Here is a 21558-nt window from a genome sequence, read left to right as displayed (position 1 = left end):
ACATGCTGGCTCCATGTCGAGGACTTCACATCTCATTGGTTCGCTCGTGTCACAACGCAGTCAGGAAATTATGGGGTTAAAATCATTTTGGGTGAACTATTCCTTTCAATACAGTACATCTCAGTTTTTTGTCTTGATCCCTTTCCTCCTTTTGTCCCATCTAGGTCTAAACTTGCCCAGCAGACCAGCTCCCCACTGAAACCCCCCCCCATCACCTGCACTCCAACCAAAACAGTGCACAGACAGGGGTCTAAACTGACCCCTGACCCCCAGACACCTTGCCCTGACCCTGACAAGGTCACACAAACACCAGAGTTGGATCTGTTAGCGGAGCTGTACTGTACCTGCATTTCAGGTGAATGGCCTGCAGAGGGCGATGTACTTCTATTTACTCCGATTTTGGAGCTATGCTGTGGAAATGTGATTTGGTAATCCTTGGAATACCTAATGGAAAAATGTATGTGTTTGACTTTGTAATCATTTTTGGCTCAGGTGGCCATTGATAAACAATTCAGCCCGATTACTTAATGTTTTGAGACGTCACGTTGAATTTAAATCTGTTAGAAGTTAAATAAACTTAGTTATATAAGGTTTATATTCAAATGATTGTAAATTTGTTTTGGTTCTAGGGAACCTGGTTCCATGTGTGTTCCTGGAGCTGTTCTTTGTGCTGCAACTTTTGACGTCTCGGGGTGTGTCTGTCTCTGAATCTGCTGAGGAGGGAGTCACTGTGTGTGAACACGGTCTAGGTTTGTCAAGATTAACAAGCTTAAATGCTCCTTTCTAATGTTTTAGATGTACTCCCGCGTGTTACATCATTCTAAAGTGATGTCATTAAACAAACAAGAGGAGTTTCATAAGCGTGATGTCAGCACAGACCAGGCTAGTTGCAGCGTTCAAAAGCATTACTCATGCATTATTCCGCACTGAGCTTTAATAACATTTATGACCATTTAAGTAAGAGTTTTTGAGGGGTAAAACCATATTTTGGCGTACAGAGCTCATTACTATAACTGATCTTTTTAAATATTAAACTGGAGAATGCAAGGGCTGCTGTCAACATCCTCCGTAATAGATTCACCATGTACTCATGGCAGCTGTATAAAATACAGTATATCTTACTTGTTTCAGTCCCATGTGTTTGTGATTTTGCAGATGTTCTGGAGAAAGCTTACCTGGGAAATGTCCACAACTGTGTTTATTTGGCTGTAAGAGTTTTGGAGAATCAGTTTGAGTGAGTCTCATACTCTCATTCCTGCTTTCTGCCTCTGCTCGGTTTTAACTTTCTGTTTTGTGCCGTCAGGTTGGTGTCACACCTGGACAAGTGCACTCTACGGCTCCTATCTGAGAATGAGAGAGTTGGGGCTTTCTCACCTTCCCTCAGGGATCGTCTGGCACAAGCTCAGGAGAACTGCACAGCTAATGTACGCATTGGTTTAATGCATTTTGAAACTTCCTCTTTTCTTTAAGAGTGTCATGCTGAATTATGTCCTTGCTTTCTCAGGCACTGCCCACTCCACCCTTGTTCATTCATTCAGTGCCATTCCAGCCCGCTACAGACAACCGCTCCAACTTCGGCAGTGACAGGTCCTTCCACATTTTTAAGAAGCAAAGGTACAGTAAGACATGCATCGCTCATTTCAATGTGTGATGTCAGGTCAGAAATCTGTTTAATCGGCTGGATTTAGACGGTCATGTTATGTTTCTACTTTTGTTAGAGATGTGTTCTACGAGCTGTTGAGAGAATGGGAGGATTCTCATAATGAACCTGGTTGGAATTTCGAGGCTGCTTTAGGCAGCAGAGTCAGGTGAGGTTTCTTTTTTAGTTTCTTTTCATAGATGCATCACGAAAAGCAGAATTTGATTTGCTCTTTTCAAAATACAGAAAATTGCTACTATGTAAATAGAATTTTATTCAAAGCTCCGTCCTGTAATCATCTTTAGCTTAACACTATGCTCTCAAAACATTCAACCGCTTTTACATATTAATGCATAGGATTTAGCACCGAGTAATTATTTTATTGCGAATCATTGACGCATAATGCGATTATAATAGGATTTTGGCAATGCTGCGATTACACTTTACCTCATGTAAGCGCAATCATTCGATTTAAATAATGTGATTAAGCTCATAATCGTAGTAAGCATAATCAAAGTAACATATGTGGTGTATATGGAGGACTAAACCTGCAAAAATTATAAATAAATAAATGTATAAATAAATAAATATGTAAACGAATAAATGTAATAATATGAAAATAAATAAAGGAATGAATGGTTTGATAAAACAAAATAATTCGTTTTAGCTATTATTGATCTTATTGATCTATTATTGATCTTATTGATCTTATTTTTTGTATCCATTTTTTAATTATTTTTAATTATTATTATTTTTTATTTTTAGATTATTTTATTTATCATTTCCTTTTATTTTTACATTTATTTATTTATACGTTTATTTATTTTTATATTTATTTATTATCGCATGTATTTATTTCCACTTTTATTTATTTATTCTTGTATTTATTCTTACTTTTCTGTGTCTTGTATGATAATTAGATGGGTTGGTCTTGCCTACTATTGGTTCAGCGTAGATTGAAGCGTTTGATCGATTACTCTTGACTTGTTTTGGACTAACGTCACGTCACTCACTGATCGTTTGCTTCGTGTATAACGTTTATGGCGTGCGCACAATTAGCTAGAGAGTTACAGCATTTAGCCAATGAAGTCGATAACCATGCATCAAATGACTGTGTGTCATTCAGATTAGATGCACTTATTGATGATTTATTACAGATTGACGGCGAGATAAATGACAAAGTTCTCCCTCGGTTGTTAGCCTCTTTGCAGCACATTCAAAGTCTGTGCGAGTCAGAGGGTGCTATGGTGGTGTTACAGTTCAACTGGTGAAAATCATAAAGCACAAAATGTAATAAGGTTTAACTACACAGATGAGCTTGTAAACCGAAGTCGCAAGCTAACGCTTTGTCAAAGTGATAGTTATAAGCAGCCTTTCGGTTAGAAAAAGCGTAAAGATTTAATGTAACATGATGTAACATAATGTAAATGAATTGAGACATAGTGAACTTAAGTCACAAGTTAACACGGTAGTAATGAGCATCGTTCTTTCACTACAGGGGCCATCAAATGGAAACCATTCCTTCTAAAAAGACGTGGTTACTAAACGGTACTCGTAAACTACATTCCATAAGAGATAAATAACACAGAGGTCACAAGTTAAGACGGGCATATTCCCTTGATTCATCCAGCTGCATATTGTTGTGTGACATCTTGATATTATTGCAAAGATCCGCAGCAGCTAGCATTGCGAAATAGCTTAGTGTGATTGTTACCGTAGTGACACGCTGCCTCGCTTTATTGTATGGGTACGAATCCCGTGTCAAATCGCTTTATTTATTTTTTCACCTCGCTTCAGCCGTTACGGGCGATCATACCAATAATTTGCAATCTTAACAAGAATGTCAAAATCATGTAACAAGAAAGTCTGTGTTTATTAGACATCTTAATATCAAGTCGTCTTGTGCTTTCAGAATCGACGAATCTGCTGAGGTCGTTCATGCACCTCTTTGGCAGAGGACCTGTAACCGGAACTTGGTCACCACCTTAGCACCCCCTGACTCGCACAGATTTTGAAGAACTTTGTCATTTATCTCGCCGTCAATCTGTAATAAATCCTCAATAAATGCATCTAATCTGAATGACACATAGTCATTTGATGCATGGTTATCGACTTCATTGGCTAAATGCTGTAACTCTCTAGCTAATTGTGCGCCCGCCATAGTTACTTAACGTTATACACGAAGCAAACGATCAGTGAGTGACGTGACGTTAGTCCAAAACAAGTCAAGAGTAATCGATCAAACGCTTCAATCTACGCTGAACCAATAGTAGGCAAGACCAACCCATCTAATTATCATACAAGACACAGAAAAGTAAGAATAAATTCAAGAATAAATAAATAAAAGTGGAAATAAATACATGCGATAATAAATAAATATAAAAATAAATAAACGTATACATAAATAAATGTAAAAATAAAAGGAAATGATAAATAAAATAATCTAAAAATAAAAAATAATAATAATTAAAAATAATTAAAAAATGGACACAAAAAATAATAAATCAATTTAAAAAATGAAAAGAAAAGTTAAAGCTAAGATCAATAATAGCTAAAACGAATTATTTTCTTTTATCAAACCATTCATTCCTTTATTTATTTTCATATTATTACATTTATTCGTTTACATATTTATTTATTTATACATTTATTTATTTATAATTTTTGCAGGTTTAGTCCTCCTTAGGTGTACGCTGGAATATGAAGGCATGTAAACACCTTAATCGCATTTATGCTGCTCTTAACAAGGTGCGCATGTGCTTCTGTCACGCACCTTAAGCGCAAATTCATGGTAAACATGACAGTCTTTTTACCGTCAAGACAACTTGCTGTCAGCCGTCTCTGCTCCTTACCTTCATACAAAAACAGCGCGAATGCGATGACAGCGTACACCACCGTTGCATATTCATTATGGCGCCGAATAACCATAAATACATCCACAAAACGGTGTATTGCATTTAGGGCTGCAGCTATCGATTCTTTTACTAATCGAGTATTCTACTGAATTTTCCATCGATTAATCGGATATTCGGATAATAAGTACTTTTTATTTATTAAAAAGCAATACTAAATATACAAGAGAAAATAAGACAGGTCTCTTAAAATGAGTAAAACAACTAATTTGTTTCCTTTTTTAGAACAATTAGTTTTTATTGCTGAAATAGCATACATTAATATCTGTGAAAACTAAACCCATTTAGTACATTCCATTGCCATATTAAATTCAAAATGCAATATAATACAAATATATAAATAAGAAACATGAATAAAAATGGAAATAACAATTTCAAACAATAGCCTATGACTTTTATTTTGGCAGGTTGTCAGAAGACCCTTATTTTTTAGTATGTCTGTTTGTTTCTTCACTCAAACAATAACATGTTTGTGAAATAAACTCTCAGCGCAACTCTGGAGGTGACGTTCATGTCCTCATTCAGCGCAGACGCAGACAAATTCATGAGCATCACACCTGTAGCATGTTAAACAGTGCAGTTCATTCACTCAGACACGCAGACCAGACAGATGGCATGTGTAAATAACAGGATTCGGTGTCCACTAGTCCGCATCTAGTTAGATGGACTCAATGCAGCCGGAAAAAAAGTTTCACTCGTAAAATAGACTAAAACTAAGTAAAATATCAGTTCACCGTTTCAATAAGCTATTAGGGCTGTGACGGTGGCAGTTTTTTACCACCACGGTGGTAATAGATGGTGCGGTGGTTGAGAAATATATATTATTTATATAAATAATATTTATATTATTATATTTGCGTGTAGCAACCACATGACGAGTGGAAGAGAAATATAGACCTTATTTAAATACTTGAAATTGTTAAATAATTGAAATATGATATCTGAAATAAATGAGGATGAAACATCCGTCAATGTTTAACGCGCAAATCCATCAGTGAAACGGCACACTACAGCACATAAAACATTTAAATAAACATCAGTAAATAATGAAAACTTAAATGATATAAGAAAGCTAAATACTAAATAAAAAAGCTCTTGTTGCAGTAACTTCAGTCAGTGGCGTATTAACCCTTACAGTCCTTAACAATTCCATTTGAAACAAACTGTTTAAACCTACATTGGCTTTCCTATTCAGATTGCCATAAAAACTTTACATTTTCCGACTCGTTGATGTGAAACTTACTTGTTGACATTGTCCAGATTAAAATGTGTACAGCTGCACTAAATGCGCGTTCAGAAGATGTGCACAGGTGCGCAAATGAATAGATGTCTCTCCGCAACCGCGGCAAAACCTGCGCGCGCTCAGACACTAAGCAAGCGGGTCATAGCCAGTTTTGATTTTACGTATCTGTTCATTTCACAACAAGATCCATTGCAGAAGCCGCAGAATAACCTGGGTTTTGCCATGCAGGCCTGCGCTCGAACGCACCAACGGAAACGTATGCCAATAATTTCTGTTAATTTAAAATCTTTTAAATAAAACCATCCACAACTGAAAGGCTACAACTAGCAATAGTTATCGCAACTCTCATATTTATTACACCTATATTTGTCAGAGTGACGTGCACTACCGCCGGTGGCAGTTCACCACCGTCATGGCACTTTACCATCGCGGTGGTGCGGTTGTTACGGCAATCGTCACAGCCCTGTTATTTATCAGCATGAGAAATACGTGTGAGCGTGTGAACAGACTAAAATGCGTGTGTCTCACGGTGAATGCATGAGACTTGAGAGCCCTGTAACATGAATAGAGTTTAGCGGGCTGTGCATCAGTAATAACGGTCCGTGAGGAAACGCAGTGCTCCGTGTGTACTGTAGTTAAATGGATTAAACGAGGCTTCGAGGCAACAAAAATTGCCTCGATGATTTTTTGTATTCGAATAACTCGAGTTACTCGAGGAATCGTTTCAGCCCTAGTTGCATTTGTCCTTACTCTGATTATTGGAAATAATCGCATTATTGAATCGCATGTAAACATAGTCATTGTTTTTCATCCAACAGGACGATGGTTAGTCAGCTCACAGCAGCAGGCGATCATTCTCACTTTGCTCGACTTTTCCAGAAGCAGCTCATCCAGGTGAGCCAGCCCAATTTTTTGTATCTCATACTTATCCTGTCGCAAGCGGTTCTGTTCTCTAACACACATCCATTCTCGCTTTCTTCAGATGTGTAAGGGCCCTTGCGTTCTTGGTTCTTCCAATGACACCCCTGACGCCGATCTTTTGAGCATGCTGGGAGCAGACAGCTTGGGTCGCCTGAAGCGACTGCAGCAGCGTCTGGTCCAGCCACAGGGACTCATTGGTCCCTGCCCTCCACCGTCCTTCCCTGGACACCAGGAGTTCTTTAGAGACTTCCTTCAGACTGCCGGCTGGTAAGCGCTGCTTGCAAAAGCGTACCTGATATGTAAGGGTTAATGTACAGGCAGCCGGCTGCCCCGACAGTGTGATCAGGTATCGCACTGAAGGGGTTTATTTTGCGATAATAGCCGGCTGCTTGTACATTATCCCGCTTATTACATGGCTACTTGCCACAAAACTGGACATGAAATGTGAATTTGAAATATTTTATTAGCTCATTTGTACCGAATACAGACCTTCCGTGAGGAAAAGCCATTTACTTTCGGTTTTAAAGGGGTGCTGCAACGATGCGTCATGCATTCTGACTTCTTTACGATGTTAAACTTGCTGTCTTCTCATGCTTAACATGGTCAACTTGTCAAAAAAAGAGTTGGGCGTATTACGTAGTATTTCTGTGCTCGATACACTCCCCCAGCGATCGTACAGGTTTCGGAAAGTTTTTTTTAGAACATATAAAACTGTTTCGTAACAATTTTTCTTAGTCCCTTATTGGACAATTCTCCCGGAAAAGCACGCGGCAGCAAGGAGAGCAGGAGGAGCAGCATGCGCAGACGTCACTTTCACTTGTGTTCAGGAGAGAGAGCATACGATCGCGAAGTTCAGGTGTTTGTTTGTTCACTGCATTTGGGTGATGATTGTTATATAAACTGTGGATATAACGCTGGATTTGGAGATCGTTTGATGCCGGACATGAACCGCATGCGGTGAGTGAAACTGATGTCTGTGTTTTGTTGGCAATGTGCTTTAGTTCAGCATACCCCTCCCCCGCACGCGCCGTATGCTTTCGGAAATAATCGTACAGCTGTATCTATCTTTTATAAATGTGATCAAACTAAATACTCTTCCAAGGTACGAAGTGTGCAATACTACTCTATAGGTACTCAAGATTAATATGAGATTGGCAGAAACCGCGTGTGTTAGGGCGGCTTTAAGGTAAGAAACGATCAAATGTCACGAACAGGCAATTTGGTTTAATCATTTGTAAATATAATGTCATATACGTTATTAAAAGATTTAATTTGTCAAAAAAAAAACTGTCAAAAAGATTTGCTGCATCCGGGTTACCGTGTGTTGTTATTTTTGAGAGGTTGTTATCTGGGAATAACGAACCTGCAAATGTCGCGACTGGCCAATCAGAATCAAGCATTCCAACGAGCCGTGTAATAATACAGTATAAACTCTGAGTAAAGCCTCTTTTCTGTTCTGAACGTATGTGGCTATGGTTGCTATCATCTAGCTGTCAGCTAAACCAGCACCTGAAAGATGGCCTGTGCCAGCGGCTGCTGAAGTTGGATGAGGTTTCTATTCTCGGCCCTGATGCCAGCCCAGCGCGAGGAGAAGAGACGGGTGATGGAGAGATGGAGCAACAGGTTGGGGCAGAAAGCAAAATGAGCTTCAAATAATCAGGGACTAATATAAGTGGTTTAAAGCACATTATTTGGTCTTTTCTCCCGTGTTAGGATGAGAAGCAGCGTTTTTCATCCGTGCTCCTCACGGCTCGACTGCTGGCTAAGTTTTTGGGTTTCATCTCGTTTCTGCCTTACCACACCTCTGAGCCTCCATCCAGAGACATTCGGGAAGCTGCAATCACTCTGCGCAGTAATGTACGAATCGTATGAAGGCAATTATGTGTTTGCGTATGAGACATTGAGAATTCTCAAGAAAGGCTGGATTGCGTTTATACTTGTATTTGTAGAGGTCTCCAGTTCTGGATGTGTGTGCCGTGTTGAGGAGTTCTGTGCACAGGAGACGAACCATTCTGACAGTGCCTTGGATGGTCGAGTTCCTGTCCATGTTAGATTACACCGGCCCATTTCTGCCGTGTTACAGGACTGCTCTGTGCCTGCTGCTCCACATCTACAAGTCAGTTTTGGTCACATGCAATAAAAGGGTTCATGTGATCTTGATTATTATATTAGTTTCCTGAAGGGGAAACTAATCTAATTGTTGCACAATCCTTTACATTTTTGTAACTTCTAAAACATCTGCAAAAAGTCACTAATATTTACATATTGATGTAATACTATCTGTGTGTCTGAATGTGTGTGGTGTGTTTCAGGAGGATGGTATTGGGTCGTGGGGGAGAGCTGTGTTACGTGAACCAGATGCTCATGGTTGCAGTTCTGGGCTGGCTCTTTCAGGTGAGACATCTGTAACAAAACAAGCATTGCCACGTAAAGAAGTGAAATAAACCATGCCAAATAGTGCATGTTCTCTCAATTTCAGATACCCGTCTTCCCTGAAGATCTTTTCTTCAGCACAGATCTCAAGGAGGAAATTAAGGAAAGGGAAGCTAACACGAGTACACAGGGCCTGGTTAGTGAATCACAGCTATACTAGTATTAAATATTTTTTATAACATTTCAGAAAGAGATGTTTAACATTTTTGGGGAAAGAAATATGTTTCACATTTTTCCACTGTTAGGGCTAACCCTAAAAGTGTGTATTTACGTTTCAGGACACCCTCCCACTTGTCGACCAACAGCTTCTCTACACTTGCTGCACATATTTAGGTGAGAGCAAACTGCTGAAAATATATGCCATAAAATGACACGTTTCACCAGGGTAGTTGGAAAACATCCTATTCAAGGATGTTGTTTGACTTGTGTCTTCTCCATTCACTTGCCAGGAGAGTTTCGTAAGCTTCTTGCTGCTTTTGTGGCTGGAAGCACATCCAAGAGTGGAGGCCTGATCCGTAAGATCACCCCCACATCTGCGGAGCCGAGGGGACCGCCCACCACCCGCTCACAGCAGAAACTGCAGGTACACTGCCAACGAAAGCCTTCCAATAATACATCTGTAGAACAATTTACAAGCATGCTATTCATGTGTGTCTGTCCATGTTTTAACATAGGTGGATTTAGAACAGGCATTTTTTCACAACCAGCCCCCTTCCCTCAGACGTACTGTAGAGTTTGTTGCTGAAAGAATTGGCTCCAACTGTGTCAAACACATCAAGTCAGTCTTCCCACTAGTTTGCTGTATTTTGTGCTCTTTCTTTGTGTTGGTCCATTAAAATCAAGTCATATTTGCATTTCATTAAGTCATATTCTCCTAATTGTGTTTGTTGCAGAGCCACGCTGGTTTTGAATCTTGTGCAGGGTGGAGAAAAAACTCTAAGAGATAGTTTCGGTTTGGATGGTGTCAACACTGCCAAGCTAAATGAATCGATCTGTGCTCAGCTTTGTGATGCAGGCATGCAAGCTCTGGAGAAAGCTGCTAGGTCAGCAAGTATTTTCTTTTTGACATATGCTTCATGATGTTGATGTTAGACATGCTTTGTTATAGTTTTTGGTATAGCTGCATTCCTACATCACATCTTTTCATTATAGGTTCTGCAGTGAGTATGCCCCTGGAGCTGTCAGAGCACTTCTTCCCCTGGAGACCTCTCCTGCTGTCAGTACTAGAGAAAAATTTACATTACATTTAGTTATTTAGCAGACGCTTTTATCCAAAGCGACTTACAGAGAGTTCAGGGAGCAATAAGCGATATGTCATACAGGAGCAATAATACAATAGGTGCTAATACAAAGTTACTAGTTTCAACAAAAGCTAGACCAATACCTGTTGAGAGAAACAGAGAGGGTTAGTGGGTTATTTTTCTTATTTGTCTGTCAAGTATTTACAGAAGAGATGGGTTTTAAGTAGTTTTTTGAATGTTGTGAGAGATGTGGTTGACCGGACTGAGTTAGGAAGAATGTTCCACCAGGAACATTCTTTATATTCTGTTTAGTCATAGATCAGGAAACTAGATATGCTCAAAAAATATTATACAGTGTTTCCTTTGGGTGAAAATGTGTTGTACATTGGTGTTTTTGTTTCCTGTTTGTGATAGTCAACATGATCATTCTTCATTTGTTTTGATATCATTTATATTTTGTGATGTGGATTAGGTTCTGACCACAGCTGAGAGTATCACCACTCGCTTGGCTACAGAAAAGTCTTGCAGCTGGCTCTCCTCAAATATCACAAGTACTGAAGCACAATATTAATGACAGAAAATTACTCCAGTGAGACTTCATGTTTTATATTGTGTAGTATTTATAGTCTCGATTTTAAACATTTCTGTTTTAATATCTCCCTCAGTGCTTTTAAAGAGGGAGTGGAAGACTGCCTTTGATCGGGTGATGAAGAGTTTACCCTCCTCCAACTTAAATGGTAAAGATGATGGTGATGGAGCAAGCAAAAATCAGCAAGTTCAGAGGAGTGCCTCAGGGCTCACTGCTGAGACCTCGTGTATTTCAGACTGCACCCATAAAGTTCCTCTTGGATCAGAAGTCATGATTGAAATTAAGGTGAGTCTTGATAGTTTTCTAGCTGCTAGTGTATTGAATTTGGAAATAGCCTTACTTTATATAAAACTTGGTGTGATAATAATATATACTGTAAGTAAAGTAATATTATTTTTTTAATCTGTGTCAAGGTCCATATTTTATCGTATTTATGATTGGATGTCTTAAAATAATGTCTTTTTGTTACCATTACCAAAATTTGTGGTCAACGTTTTTTAACTTGCCAGTGTCAAGGGAAAAAAGATGTTTGATTACAGCAGTTTTATGTACAAATAATTTTTAAAATGACAACTGAATCGGATCAAACCATATCTAATGTTTTAGGAAATGCTGAGTGTTGCGGTGGGACCCAGGACTGACGAGGAAGCTTTCACAGTTCATCAGATTGAGGTTCTGCTGGACAAAGTGGGACAGACACTTGGATGTAGAAAAGTACGCAGAACCCAACCACCCACCTCCTACTGTGTACCTGACAATTGACATAAGACGTCGCTTATTCATTATTTTCATGTATAATTGATTTTTACTTTATTTTCCATGTTTGGTTTGTTTTTAGTTCCTATCACCCGTGGTTGAACAGATGCTGTTGCGCTGTACCGTCCAGCTGGCCTGCAAACTGGGTACGTAAACAATTAATAGTAATCTGAGAATAGTTTAAAGGCAATACAAGACATGAATACGGCCTCATTGTGTCTGTTTGTAATTGTTTGCATATGCAGTGTCTGGAGAGCTGCCACTGGTGTCCTCAAGCAAGGCCAGCGAGAGATCTGCCCTGATAGATAAGTTTCTGCTCCTGTGGGACTGTGCTCCCTCTCCTCCTGCACCTTTGCATCTTCTCCTTAGTGAACCCACTCTCACTGCCACCCTGAGTGCCACAGACAGCGAGGTAACATTAACTAATCCCATATAGCTGTTGCGATTCAGCTGTTTAAACAGTTATATGAATGTCCTCTGTATTTCATTTATATGTATCGGTGTACATTATAAAAAGTTTTATGATTTCATTTTACAGAGGACTGATTACCTTTTCCTGATCAAACGGCTAATAGAGAAAGGGCTGCTGGGAGAGGAGGAAGTGGGCTCCCACTGGCCAAAGTTGTCAACGTTATCCTGGCCAAAGGTATTTATTTTATCCATATCCATTGTGTTAACAGATGATATTTTTTCCAGGTTTGCACCATGGGCTTATGAACTTGAATAATTATAATTAAATTAAAAGGATTCTTTCCAAGAAAGCTTTTAATGTCTTGATGCCTTCCTTCCTCTGTAATACTGCCTGTTTTCAGACACAGCCATAACAACTGGTATAACACAATATTTAAATTATACTTAATCACTCTCGTCTTCCTTTTCTCTTTTACAGGAGACTGTGGAGAAGTTTCAGAAGCTTTCTATGGCTGCCAAGTTCCCTTTGCCTTCCGCTCCAAACAATAGGGACATATTGCAAGTCTCTCAGTGACCACTAGAGGGACACAAGAGTGTACATATCTAACTGTAGACATGAATCTTAGCCAAACACTGCTGTATAAATAGGCAGTGATTATTGCACATTTAAACAAATGAGCTCAAATGTATCATTTTTAAGAATATTTTAAGTCTGATTTATTGTGAGTTGTGAGGTCGCTGAACAAATGCTCCCAACATATAATCTTTAGGACACATTAGTTGGATAAATTTGCCAGTTTGACTCACATGCATCACAATAGAACAGAATCATGCTACTGTATTTATTTGTTTTAAGAGTTTGTTCTAGTCAAAATCTTACCCTATCTTTGCTGCTGCTTGCTTGTTTGTATGTATGTGTGTGTTTATATTTGCCAATTTTGTGTTTAAATGCCCGAGATTTGCACTTGTATTTACACTCTTGTTCATGTTGGACAATAATATTATCAGTTCATTGTAAACTGCACACTTGTTTAATGCTAAACTTACCTAACATAATAAAATGTAATTTTTTGAATATGTATGAGTCATTCATGAATGCATAAATGCGGTTTGAATTTTCTGCAAAATTCTTTTTTCACTCTTCTGCAAATGTAAGTTTTTATAACTGAGCGTCCATTATGGTGTTGTAAATAAGGCAAACTGGAAAAGTGTATGATTACATATGTGCATGCGTGCCTTCAGGCGAGAACTCCCTTTTTTCTCTTCTGCGTTTTTACTATGGCAAAGTTTTAGCTCATGAATAATGAACAACTCACTCTAAAGTTGGCTTGTGACCTTCCTGTTAGACCAGTAGCAAAACGCATGAAATATTCATAAGCCACGCCTTATTAAACACGTTGACTTCCTTTCAGCCAATCAGTTAGAAGGATTTAAGGTGAACGTCACTCGTATTTATTAATATTCATGAATCTAGCCTTCGCCAGCGTAGGATTCGGAATCGCCCCTATCTGAGGGAGTGCAGGAAGTTTCAGCGCAGTTCAGCTGCGGCTTCATGATGTGCTCTGTGATTGTCTAGAGTACGTTATCAATAACATGGCCAGGAACTTTTGTGATGGATTTCCTCATTTCGCTCGGAATCATTCAGCGCATTCGAGGGATTTAATAAATGGACTATAACAGACAGTTGAACTGCAATTCATCGTTTCTCTCCGTCCGGTGTCAAACGAATGGCAAACGTGAAAGTCGCGGTACGAGTTCGCCCCCTGAACTCCAGGTATTGTCCGCTTTATACTCTTGAATCGTGTGAAATTGATTGTGAAAGTGAAGTGTTGTTAGCCCAACTTGCGCATAAACAGCGTTGAGTTAACTTGTTGGTAATTTACCGTTGCTACGTCTGGGAATAAAACGGCACTGACTGACAGCCAAGTGTTTTTGTGCTGATAGAAACTAGCTGTCATTTAAAAGCTGGACATCTTCATGTACATGTACTATATATTATCGTACAATTAACGGTCTATTCGAAAATTATAAACAATATTTTGACATATATTTTGGTTGCTTGGAGTCTGGTAAATATACTATAATCTCCAAAATCTCATTGAATCCTCTTAAAGTTAGACATATTAAAATGTTCATGTGTATCTCTTCATAGCCTTGAATTAAAATCTTACTATACTTGTGTTAATAAAATCTGAAAATTTGACCACCAAAAACTAAAAAGTGTTTTGCTTTATCGTTTAAAAAGTCATGAAAAGGGGTCCAGACACAGCTCTGCCGAGCACCCCACAAGAACCCACTGCCCCACCCGACCACATTAGCCAAATTACTACAGTATGTGGGTCCTGGGCAGGGGGGTAAAGAAACTCCTCCCAGATTGAGACACAAAGCTCTCTGCCTGTGTTGGGCTGTTCGGCTGACATTTAAAGATTGCCCCTGAAGAGTGCACCACAAAGGACAACTTCATGTCCTTCTGTCACTATTGTGCAATTGAAACTAAAGTGGCTTTTAAATAGGCAGCCGCTGGTTTTATGAGTATGTGACGTTTTGTTTTGTTTTGTTTTCCACTTAAAAGTATCATGGTGCTACCAGGTTTTTGGACACTTTGTGTTTTGAATATGGAAATCATTCAGTTCTATTGTATGCATATGCACTATCCTCCTGTACGATAGTCATATTCCTTATATTCTTTCCATTTCGTGATAAACATTAGAATGGCACAGTGTTCTATGTTTGTAAACTTGTTTTTATTTATTTCCACTTGGGTTTATTATACAATGTACACACACGCTGAAAATCAAAGCAGGCTGCTGTAGTTGTGGGTAGGGCCCACATCTCCATTCACTGTTGGCAGTGTGATACTGACCCACATGGCAATACACGAGCGAAGAGAGTCTCCATAGACTCCTAGCATTAGACATATTATTACACTATTGCGTAAATGCTAATTGTGTAGTTTCTGTGGTTCAGGTCTTTCCTGCGATGAAGGTGAAAACTTAACAGCTAATCCCTTTAAAACCCCCACCTATCTATTATTTGGACAAATAAGTAGTTCCGCCCCAAACTCTGGTTTAGCCAAAAGTTGACACGTGGGGCTGCTCAAACAAACAAATCAATATTTTAAAATTGAAAAGGTCAATGTTTTAAATTCTCTATACAAGTTGACCTACTTATAGTTTTGTACATTGAAACATTCAAGTTTTTAGACCAACAGTGGAGTAAAGGTTTTTTCCCAGCCTGCTCACAATGAGAGTCGGGTTTTTAACCCAGCCATGATGCTTCTACACTGGGTTTCATTTTATTGCATCATTTTTATCGGGAACCCGAGACCGAAGAGATCGCGCAGCTGTCGTCGCTGCTCTCTCACACAGTAACACACATATCCTGCACACACACCTGCTTTGGCTCAGCTGTGCAGCTCATGGAGGGGTTTTTAGAGATCTGTTTTCATTTGAATTTGACCTTTTCAGACATTCAGATCAACACAGCAGTGAGGAGGAATCTCCCAGTCCCCAGCCACTCTCAGTACTGGTCTGTCTGAATGTGATCTGGATGTGATCAGCTTCTCTTTTCCCAAATAAACATGTCTCGGAGGAATTTAGAAAGTTTACGATATACCTTTTAAAAATCATTGTTAATGTGAAAAAATTGTGTTTATGGCACAATGTCCAGTCAAATAATTCTTCAAGGTGAAAAAGTGCACATTGCACATGAAGTATACTGCATAAACATAAAGAGTAGAACAGGGGTTTCTTAACCTTTTTGACTCCATGGCCCCCCCACCGTATTCAACAATATTCAAAGGCCCCCTCCGCTCACAAAAACTCTTTCCACCCAATAAAATATTTCATTCAGAGCTTCATATTAACTGGAAAAGTGTTTATTCAATATAAAAATGGACAAATGATAAGAAATATCTTGGTTTTTAGTTGTTTTAAAGTGTAATTCAATGCTCATTTAGTCTCATTTTAAATGATTAGTCATCCTGAGGACCCCTTGGAAGTCAGCTGGGGCCTCCTTGTGGGCCACAGCCCCCCTGTTGAGAACCACTGGAATAGAATGCTTTTCTTTTTTACATACGATTTTGAACCTTTCTACATAAATGCTGATTGTCTCTTTTCCTGTTGAAGAATAAAGGCTGTAACAGTCATCTTTTTTAAAGAATGCTTGCAAATGTTTACTTGTGCTGTGTATAATATCAATTGCTTTCTGCCTCTGTTTTGCAGGGAAAGTCTAGATGGAGGACGGTTAGCTGTACAGGTGGAGGACAAGGTGGTGAGGGTCCGAAATGTGAAGGTAGGTTATATTTTCATTATTGTCATTCACATGAAAAGAAATCCTAGAAACTAATTTATGAAACATGATCATTTTTGTGTAAATTGTTTCAGAAAACCAGTTCGCTGAACTGAACGCAACAATTTAAAATTGGTTTTGTGAGCAATTTAGCAAAATCCTGCAGTTTAAAAATGTATGGTGCCAGAAACTTCTTGCCTTTATAAAACACACTAGAAATACAGCATTTGTTGACATTTGGGGGCGGTTTCCCAGACAGGGTTTAAGGGTAGTCCCAGATTAATTTAAATGTTAGAAGTTTCTTGATCGAAAACAACTTGCAATGTCATATCTTAGAATATATAAGTGTGATTGTTTTGTCTCAAGATGTACACCAGTAATGTTTCTTTGTAAATGATGCTTTTAAAAATGACTTAAATATCTTAATTTAACTAAGGCCTAGTCCTGGTTTAAACTAATCCCTGTCCGGGAAACTGCCCCTTGGTGTTCAAAGAAGAGGAGGTTTGGTGGCTAGATGACCAATCACAGAGTGACAGGAAATTGAGTACTGAGATTAGATCTTCCTTCCTGCTGGATTACACAGTTGTTTATTTCTGTGAACTAGATTGGCATGCAGCACTTCATTATCACATTCCTATTTAAATATGAAAATATCTAACACCTAACACCTACAAACAAACACCAATGCAGCAGGATTAAATACCACTTTTCTAGATGTCATTCCACACCACATTTGTGACTAAATTAAAGTGAATTCTTCAAAACCTGATGGGTGGGTTGAGTGTTGAGACTGAGGGACTGTTTCTATGTATTTTCGTAGTTTGAGAAGCAAAAAACCACCTGTTTTGCTTCTGTCAAAATGGAAAGAAACAGTCACATTGAGCAAATTACCTCAAGCATAATATATATATATATAAATGAACTAAATTAATAAATGACCTCTGGAATATTAAACATGGCATAATAAATGGATGTAGTTGCCAAAACAGTTCTTCAGTATTATAACTCATTTAGAATATATATATATATATATATATATATATATACTGTATATATATATATATATATATGTGTGTGTATATACATGGTAGAAATGTGTGTCATGAGATTTAAACTTTTAAATGTCTAAAATGTGTCATAAGAAATGTATCCATTTTTGGATAAAATGTATCTAGAGCAGGAAATGCTCCCTAACATTCTACATTTGATTAATGGAGTAGGAGCCACATCTGGTCACCTGCTGTGCTTTGAGAAAGAGCCTGAGTTTTTCATATAAGTTATTTAAAGAAATCAGGACAGCTTTTAAAGGGAAAGAGTGCATTGCACTCACAAAAACAATTAGTGATTTGTCTTCAAGTTTTATATACTTCAGGCCTCACACACAGCGTGCATTAGAGGATAAGACCATTGATGTGTTTGGCATCAGAGCCTTGGGGCTGTACGTGAGGAAAATGCCAGCTGACATTAGTTCATTTAAGGTGCTAATATATGAATGGAAACCCGGAGCTTCACGCATATGGAATATGTGTTGGTAACTTTATCGTTTGTGTAGCAAAAGGTAAGAGGTCAGTGTAATATCACCCTCTGAAAGTGATTGTTCACCCAAAAAGAAAATTCTTTCATCATTTAGACACCGGCCTAATGTAATTCCAAATTTGTATGACTTTTTTTCCTGTGGAGCACAACAGAAGCTATTTTAAGCAATGTTGGTAACCAAACCAAATTGGACCCCATTGACCCCAAACCACTGAGACATTCCTCAAAATATCTTTATTTTGTGTTTCACAGAAGAAAGTCATACGGATTTGGAATGACATGAGGTTGCGTAAATGATCAAACAATTCATTTTTGGGTGAACTGTACATACAGTACAATCATACTGTAAATCCATTAACAACTCAGAAAACATGATAAAGTGTAAGGTTAAGGTTACAAGCTTTTGTGCTACATAAGAGCTACGAATGTAGGTTACGATGCTTTGGGGAAAGTAACTGTACCATTACAAAGTGCTTGTTTCTGGAAACCATGCCTGTTGGAGCAGGGCTATGGGGTCTGATTTGATTTTGGGCATAAATATAACAGTGCTGAGTACAGTGTTACGGGTCATTAGTGTGAAGCTGTGAGCCATATTGTGAGGTCATTAAGTCAGCTGCGGGATTGCCATTGTGTGAATAAAGCCGTGAACTTAAGGTTGCCAGAGTGACAGGCTGGCAATGCCCGGGCATGTTTCTCCTGCACACGCACACGCTGTGCCATGAAGATGTTTAACTGGGCAGACAAACAGCTGAGAAATATTTATTTATTAAGCATGTGATTGTGCTGAGATCTGGTTATGACCTTGCTGACAGTTGGGTCATGCTCGGATGCTCAAAGTCATTTGTATCAGCCTAACGGGCTCCTAATTAATCTTTTGAGTGCACTACAGAGTATCCAAGCATAGACTGCAGGCACACAGTCTTGGTTCTTGGCATCAGGTCTCAGTCTTAGAGAAACAAATTAAATGTAGTTTAAGTAGTTTAAATTAAGTAGATGTTCAATAGAAAAACACATTTCTCAGTTGAATATAATGTAGATTGTGCCAATAGTTAATCAAAGTATGAGAAAGTAATGAAGGTTTATCAGCCATTAGACTGCTACTGTATGTAATACTATTGTCTTGCATAAACATCGCTGGAATAAAGAACATAGAGAAAGTGACGTTTAAAGACGCTGCTGCATTGCCAACTATTGCTTTTGCTTATGTTGAGGGTGAGCAGTTTATTTAAAATTGCAGCCCTGAGTATTAAACTTACACAGTGCATTTATCCATGAATGTTATTTTAAAATGTTCAGCTTGTTCGGAAGAGGACCAACCCGAACATTTTTACTTGACAGGTGATAAACATCACATAAAAGTAACAATTAAAAGTATTAATAGATACATTAATAATACAGCCATGAAATCGTATAAACCTGCATTAAATAGGAACCTGTGTAATATGACATTTGGTGGTGAGAAACTACCAGACAACGCAATAAAAATCACACATAGCACCTTTGCATAGCAACACCCTGGCAACCACCCACATTACTTTAGCAGTCTGGCAACAACTTTTAGTTAAATGTATCACTTTTGTCTTATTCCTTGTATTTCTTGTTCTGTGTAGTTGGAGGGGCGATTGGACGGTCGAGCGGAGAGTCTGGCTGACTCCAGGGAGAAGCTGATGGAGTTTGGCTTTGATTACTGTTACTGGTCCGCGGATCCATCGGCTCCTAACTTCACATCACAAGAAGAGGTGGGCTCCCACTCTCACACCTGTTCACTGTGTCCGGGCATGTTGACGTCACACTGATGAGCATTTGTATTACTTAGTGTAGAACTTTTTGGTGGAAATACCAGATTTCGTGTCCGCACCTCAAGAACTAGGAATGCTTTTAATTCCGAAATGCTTTTTGAAGGGACTCAATTAGCTCCTGCTTCGGCGCAGGGTCTAACCCAGCAAAATATGAACTACCAGCGACTCAAATATACTGTGTGTTGACTGGCTAAACGCATGTCACAGAACAGTATTTTAAAGTGTTACAAGACATAAACATACAGAAAGGTGATGTTAGCGGCATTTACCTGTCGTCTTTTTCTGCACCTTGAGTTCTTTTCTCCACCTCAGTGACATGTAGCACTTACTCTTTTTTGGTGTTTCATTCGCAACGTACACGTCTACATCATATCTCTGTTTTCTCAAGATTCTTTGACAGACAACAAAAACACAACTCGCGTCCTCCAGTTGCTTATGTTTTTTAAATGCTGGCTTACGTCCCGAGGGAAAATGTAGTTCGCAAAGTAGTGTGTAGTTCTCTACTGTAACTACCCGTTGTCAAAGCGGCTTATCTCTGGTGTTCTGGGCGGAGGCTGGTATATGATAACCAGTAGATCATTAGGAAAAGATCAGAGAAAGTATTATCACAGTCCTCCTCAGATTACAATACATTACATTATATCTGTGAAGGGAGTCTGCACCTCCCTAATCTGCCAATGTTTATTTGTACTTGTTTACAAATGGACTTCCAAGGAAAAAGATATTTCAGTCATAAAAGTCCTATATACTTGAATGGAGGAAGACCGATGTTTCTAAAAGTGCTTGCTAAAGTCAGAATAAAATTTAAAATTGGCACCGGCTATACTAAATCTTTTGACTAGTTGACTTTTCTAGTCTGCACATGTGCAAAGGTAGGTAGGCTGATCTGGTTACAACATTCTACATACTGTACGATATGTTATGCTGTTGCAAAAATCACAAGGTCTCTTAAACAGTTGGACAGTACCAAGCGTGCATCTCACTCACATACAGTCATTTTAACTTAGTGTAACTACATGAACTGTATATCTTCTTTGTCTTTTGGTGAGATAGTCAGAGTGAGAGACTCTTGTTCTCAAACGCACCCTAGTGTTTCCCTCAGAGTCCCTTTGTCTCCACTTCATGAAAGATGGAGTTGTGTTTGCCCACGCACAGAAGACGGCCTCATCTCCACAACACTTCTTTCTCTTCTCTAGATTACTTTCTGTCAATTTTGCAAAGTCAGAGCTTCACAAGAGAGGTCTGAAGCTCACATTCTTTTGGGTACACGACAGTCAGACCCGGTCAGGGAGTGAGGGACTGACCTTAGTCCATCTTAAGTCCATGTGTTTTGATTTCCTAATGTTATAATAGCTAATACCAAGTTTCCTACATCTAATTTAGGAACTGTAGGAACTATGACATTTAAGTACTTAACGTAAACCACCAAACTTTACTTATCATATAAATTCTTACATAGGAATAGCTATACCACATCACAGCCAGCATACAATGATTTTCCCTGTTCAGTGTTCTGTTCATGTACTGTCTGCCAGCGTGTCTGAATTACACAGGCTGCTGATGTTTTAATCATTCTTTCCAATTTAGTTGAATTGCTTTTTAGTGACCGTAGTCTTTACATGTTTCACATGTTGCTGCTTAATTCAATCTTCCTGCTAGCAGAAGAGTAAAACCGAAGCTTCTTCCTGTAGGGTCTCTATAGATGCCTCAGTGGAGGAAAAACCAGCCCTGTTTAACTAGGCTCTCTGTCATGCACCTCCATTGGTGCATACCGAAAGATTGGTGGTT

At 38.8% G+C, this 21558-nt stretch overlaps 2 protein-coding genes across 3 annotated transcripts in view; both read left to right on the top strand.

The window, feature by feature from the left end:
• The first annotated feature begins 70 nt into the window (after positions 1-70).
• LOC130559802 (codanin-1-like) lies at positions 71-13193 on the top strand. The gene is made up of 26 exons (XM_057343079.1): positions 71-75; positions 165-355; positions 630-749; positions 1156-1234; positions 1304-1424; positions 1505-1614; positions 1719-1808; positions 6613-6688; positions 6777-6982; positions 8206-8338; positions 8429-8572; positions 8665-8831; positions 9028-9109; positions 9195-9284; positions 9427-9481; positions 9598-9731; positions 9823-9926; positions 10042-10191; positions 10301-10364; positions 10862-10940; positions 11055-11263; positions 11585-11692; positions 11817-11880; positions 11980-12146; positions 12273-12380; positions 12624-13193. Exons 1-26 carry the CDS (start codon positions 71-73, stop codon positions 12717-12719), a joined length of 2952 nt encoding a protein of 983 aa, XP_057199062.1. The 3' UTR covers positions 12720-13193.
• A 479-nt stretch (positions 13194-13672) lies between these two features.
• The window catches only part of stard9 (StAR-related lipid transfer (START) domain containing 9), a 38649-nt gene continuing 30763 nt past the window's right edge, over positions 13673-21558 (top strand). For both annotated transcript variants that reach the window (XM_057344451.1, XM_057344450.1), the window contains exons 1-3: positions 13673-13919; positions 16369-16438; positions 19582-19710. In XM_057344451.1, coding sequence (XP_057200434.1) covers positions 13873-13919; positions 16369-16438; positions 19582-19710 — 246 coding nt within the window. In that variant the 5' untranslated portion in view covers positions 13673-13872. The remainder of the gene's footprint in view (positions 13920-16368; positions 16439-19581; positions 19711-21558) is intronic.

The sequence above is a fragment of the Triplophysa rosa genome, linkage group LG10 (assembly GCF_024868665.1).
Source record: "Triplophysa rosa linkage group LG10, Trosa_1v2, whole genome shotgun sequence".
NCBI classification, from domain to species: domain Eukaryota; kingdom Metazoa; phylum Chordata; class Actinopteri; order Cypriniformes; family Nemacheilidae; genus Triplophysa; species Triplophysa rosa.
The sequence above is the reverse complement of the archived record's forward strand: the minus strand, read 5'-3'. Positions and strand labels throughout refer to the sequence as shown.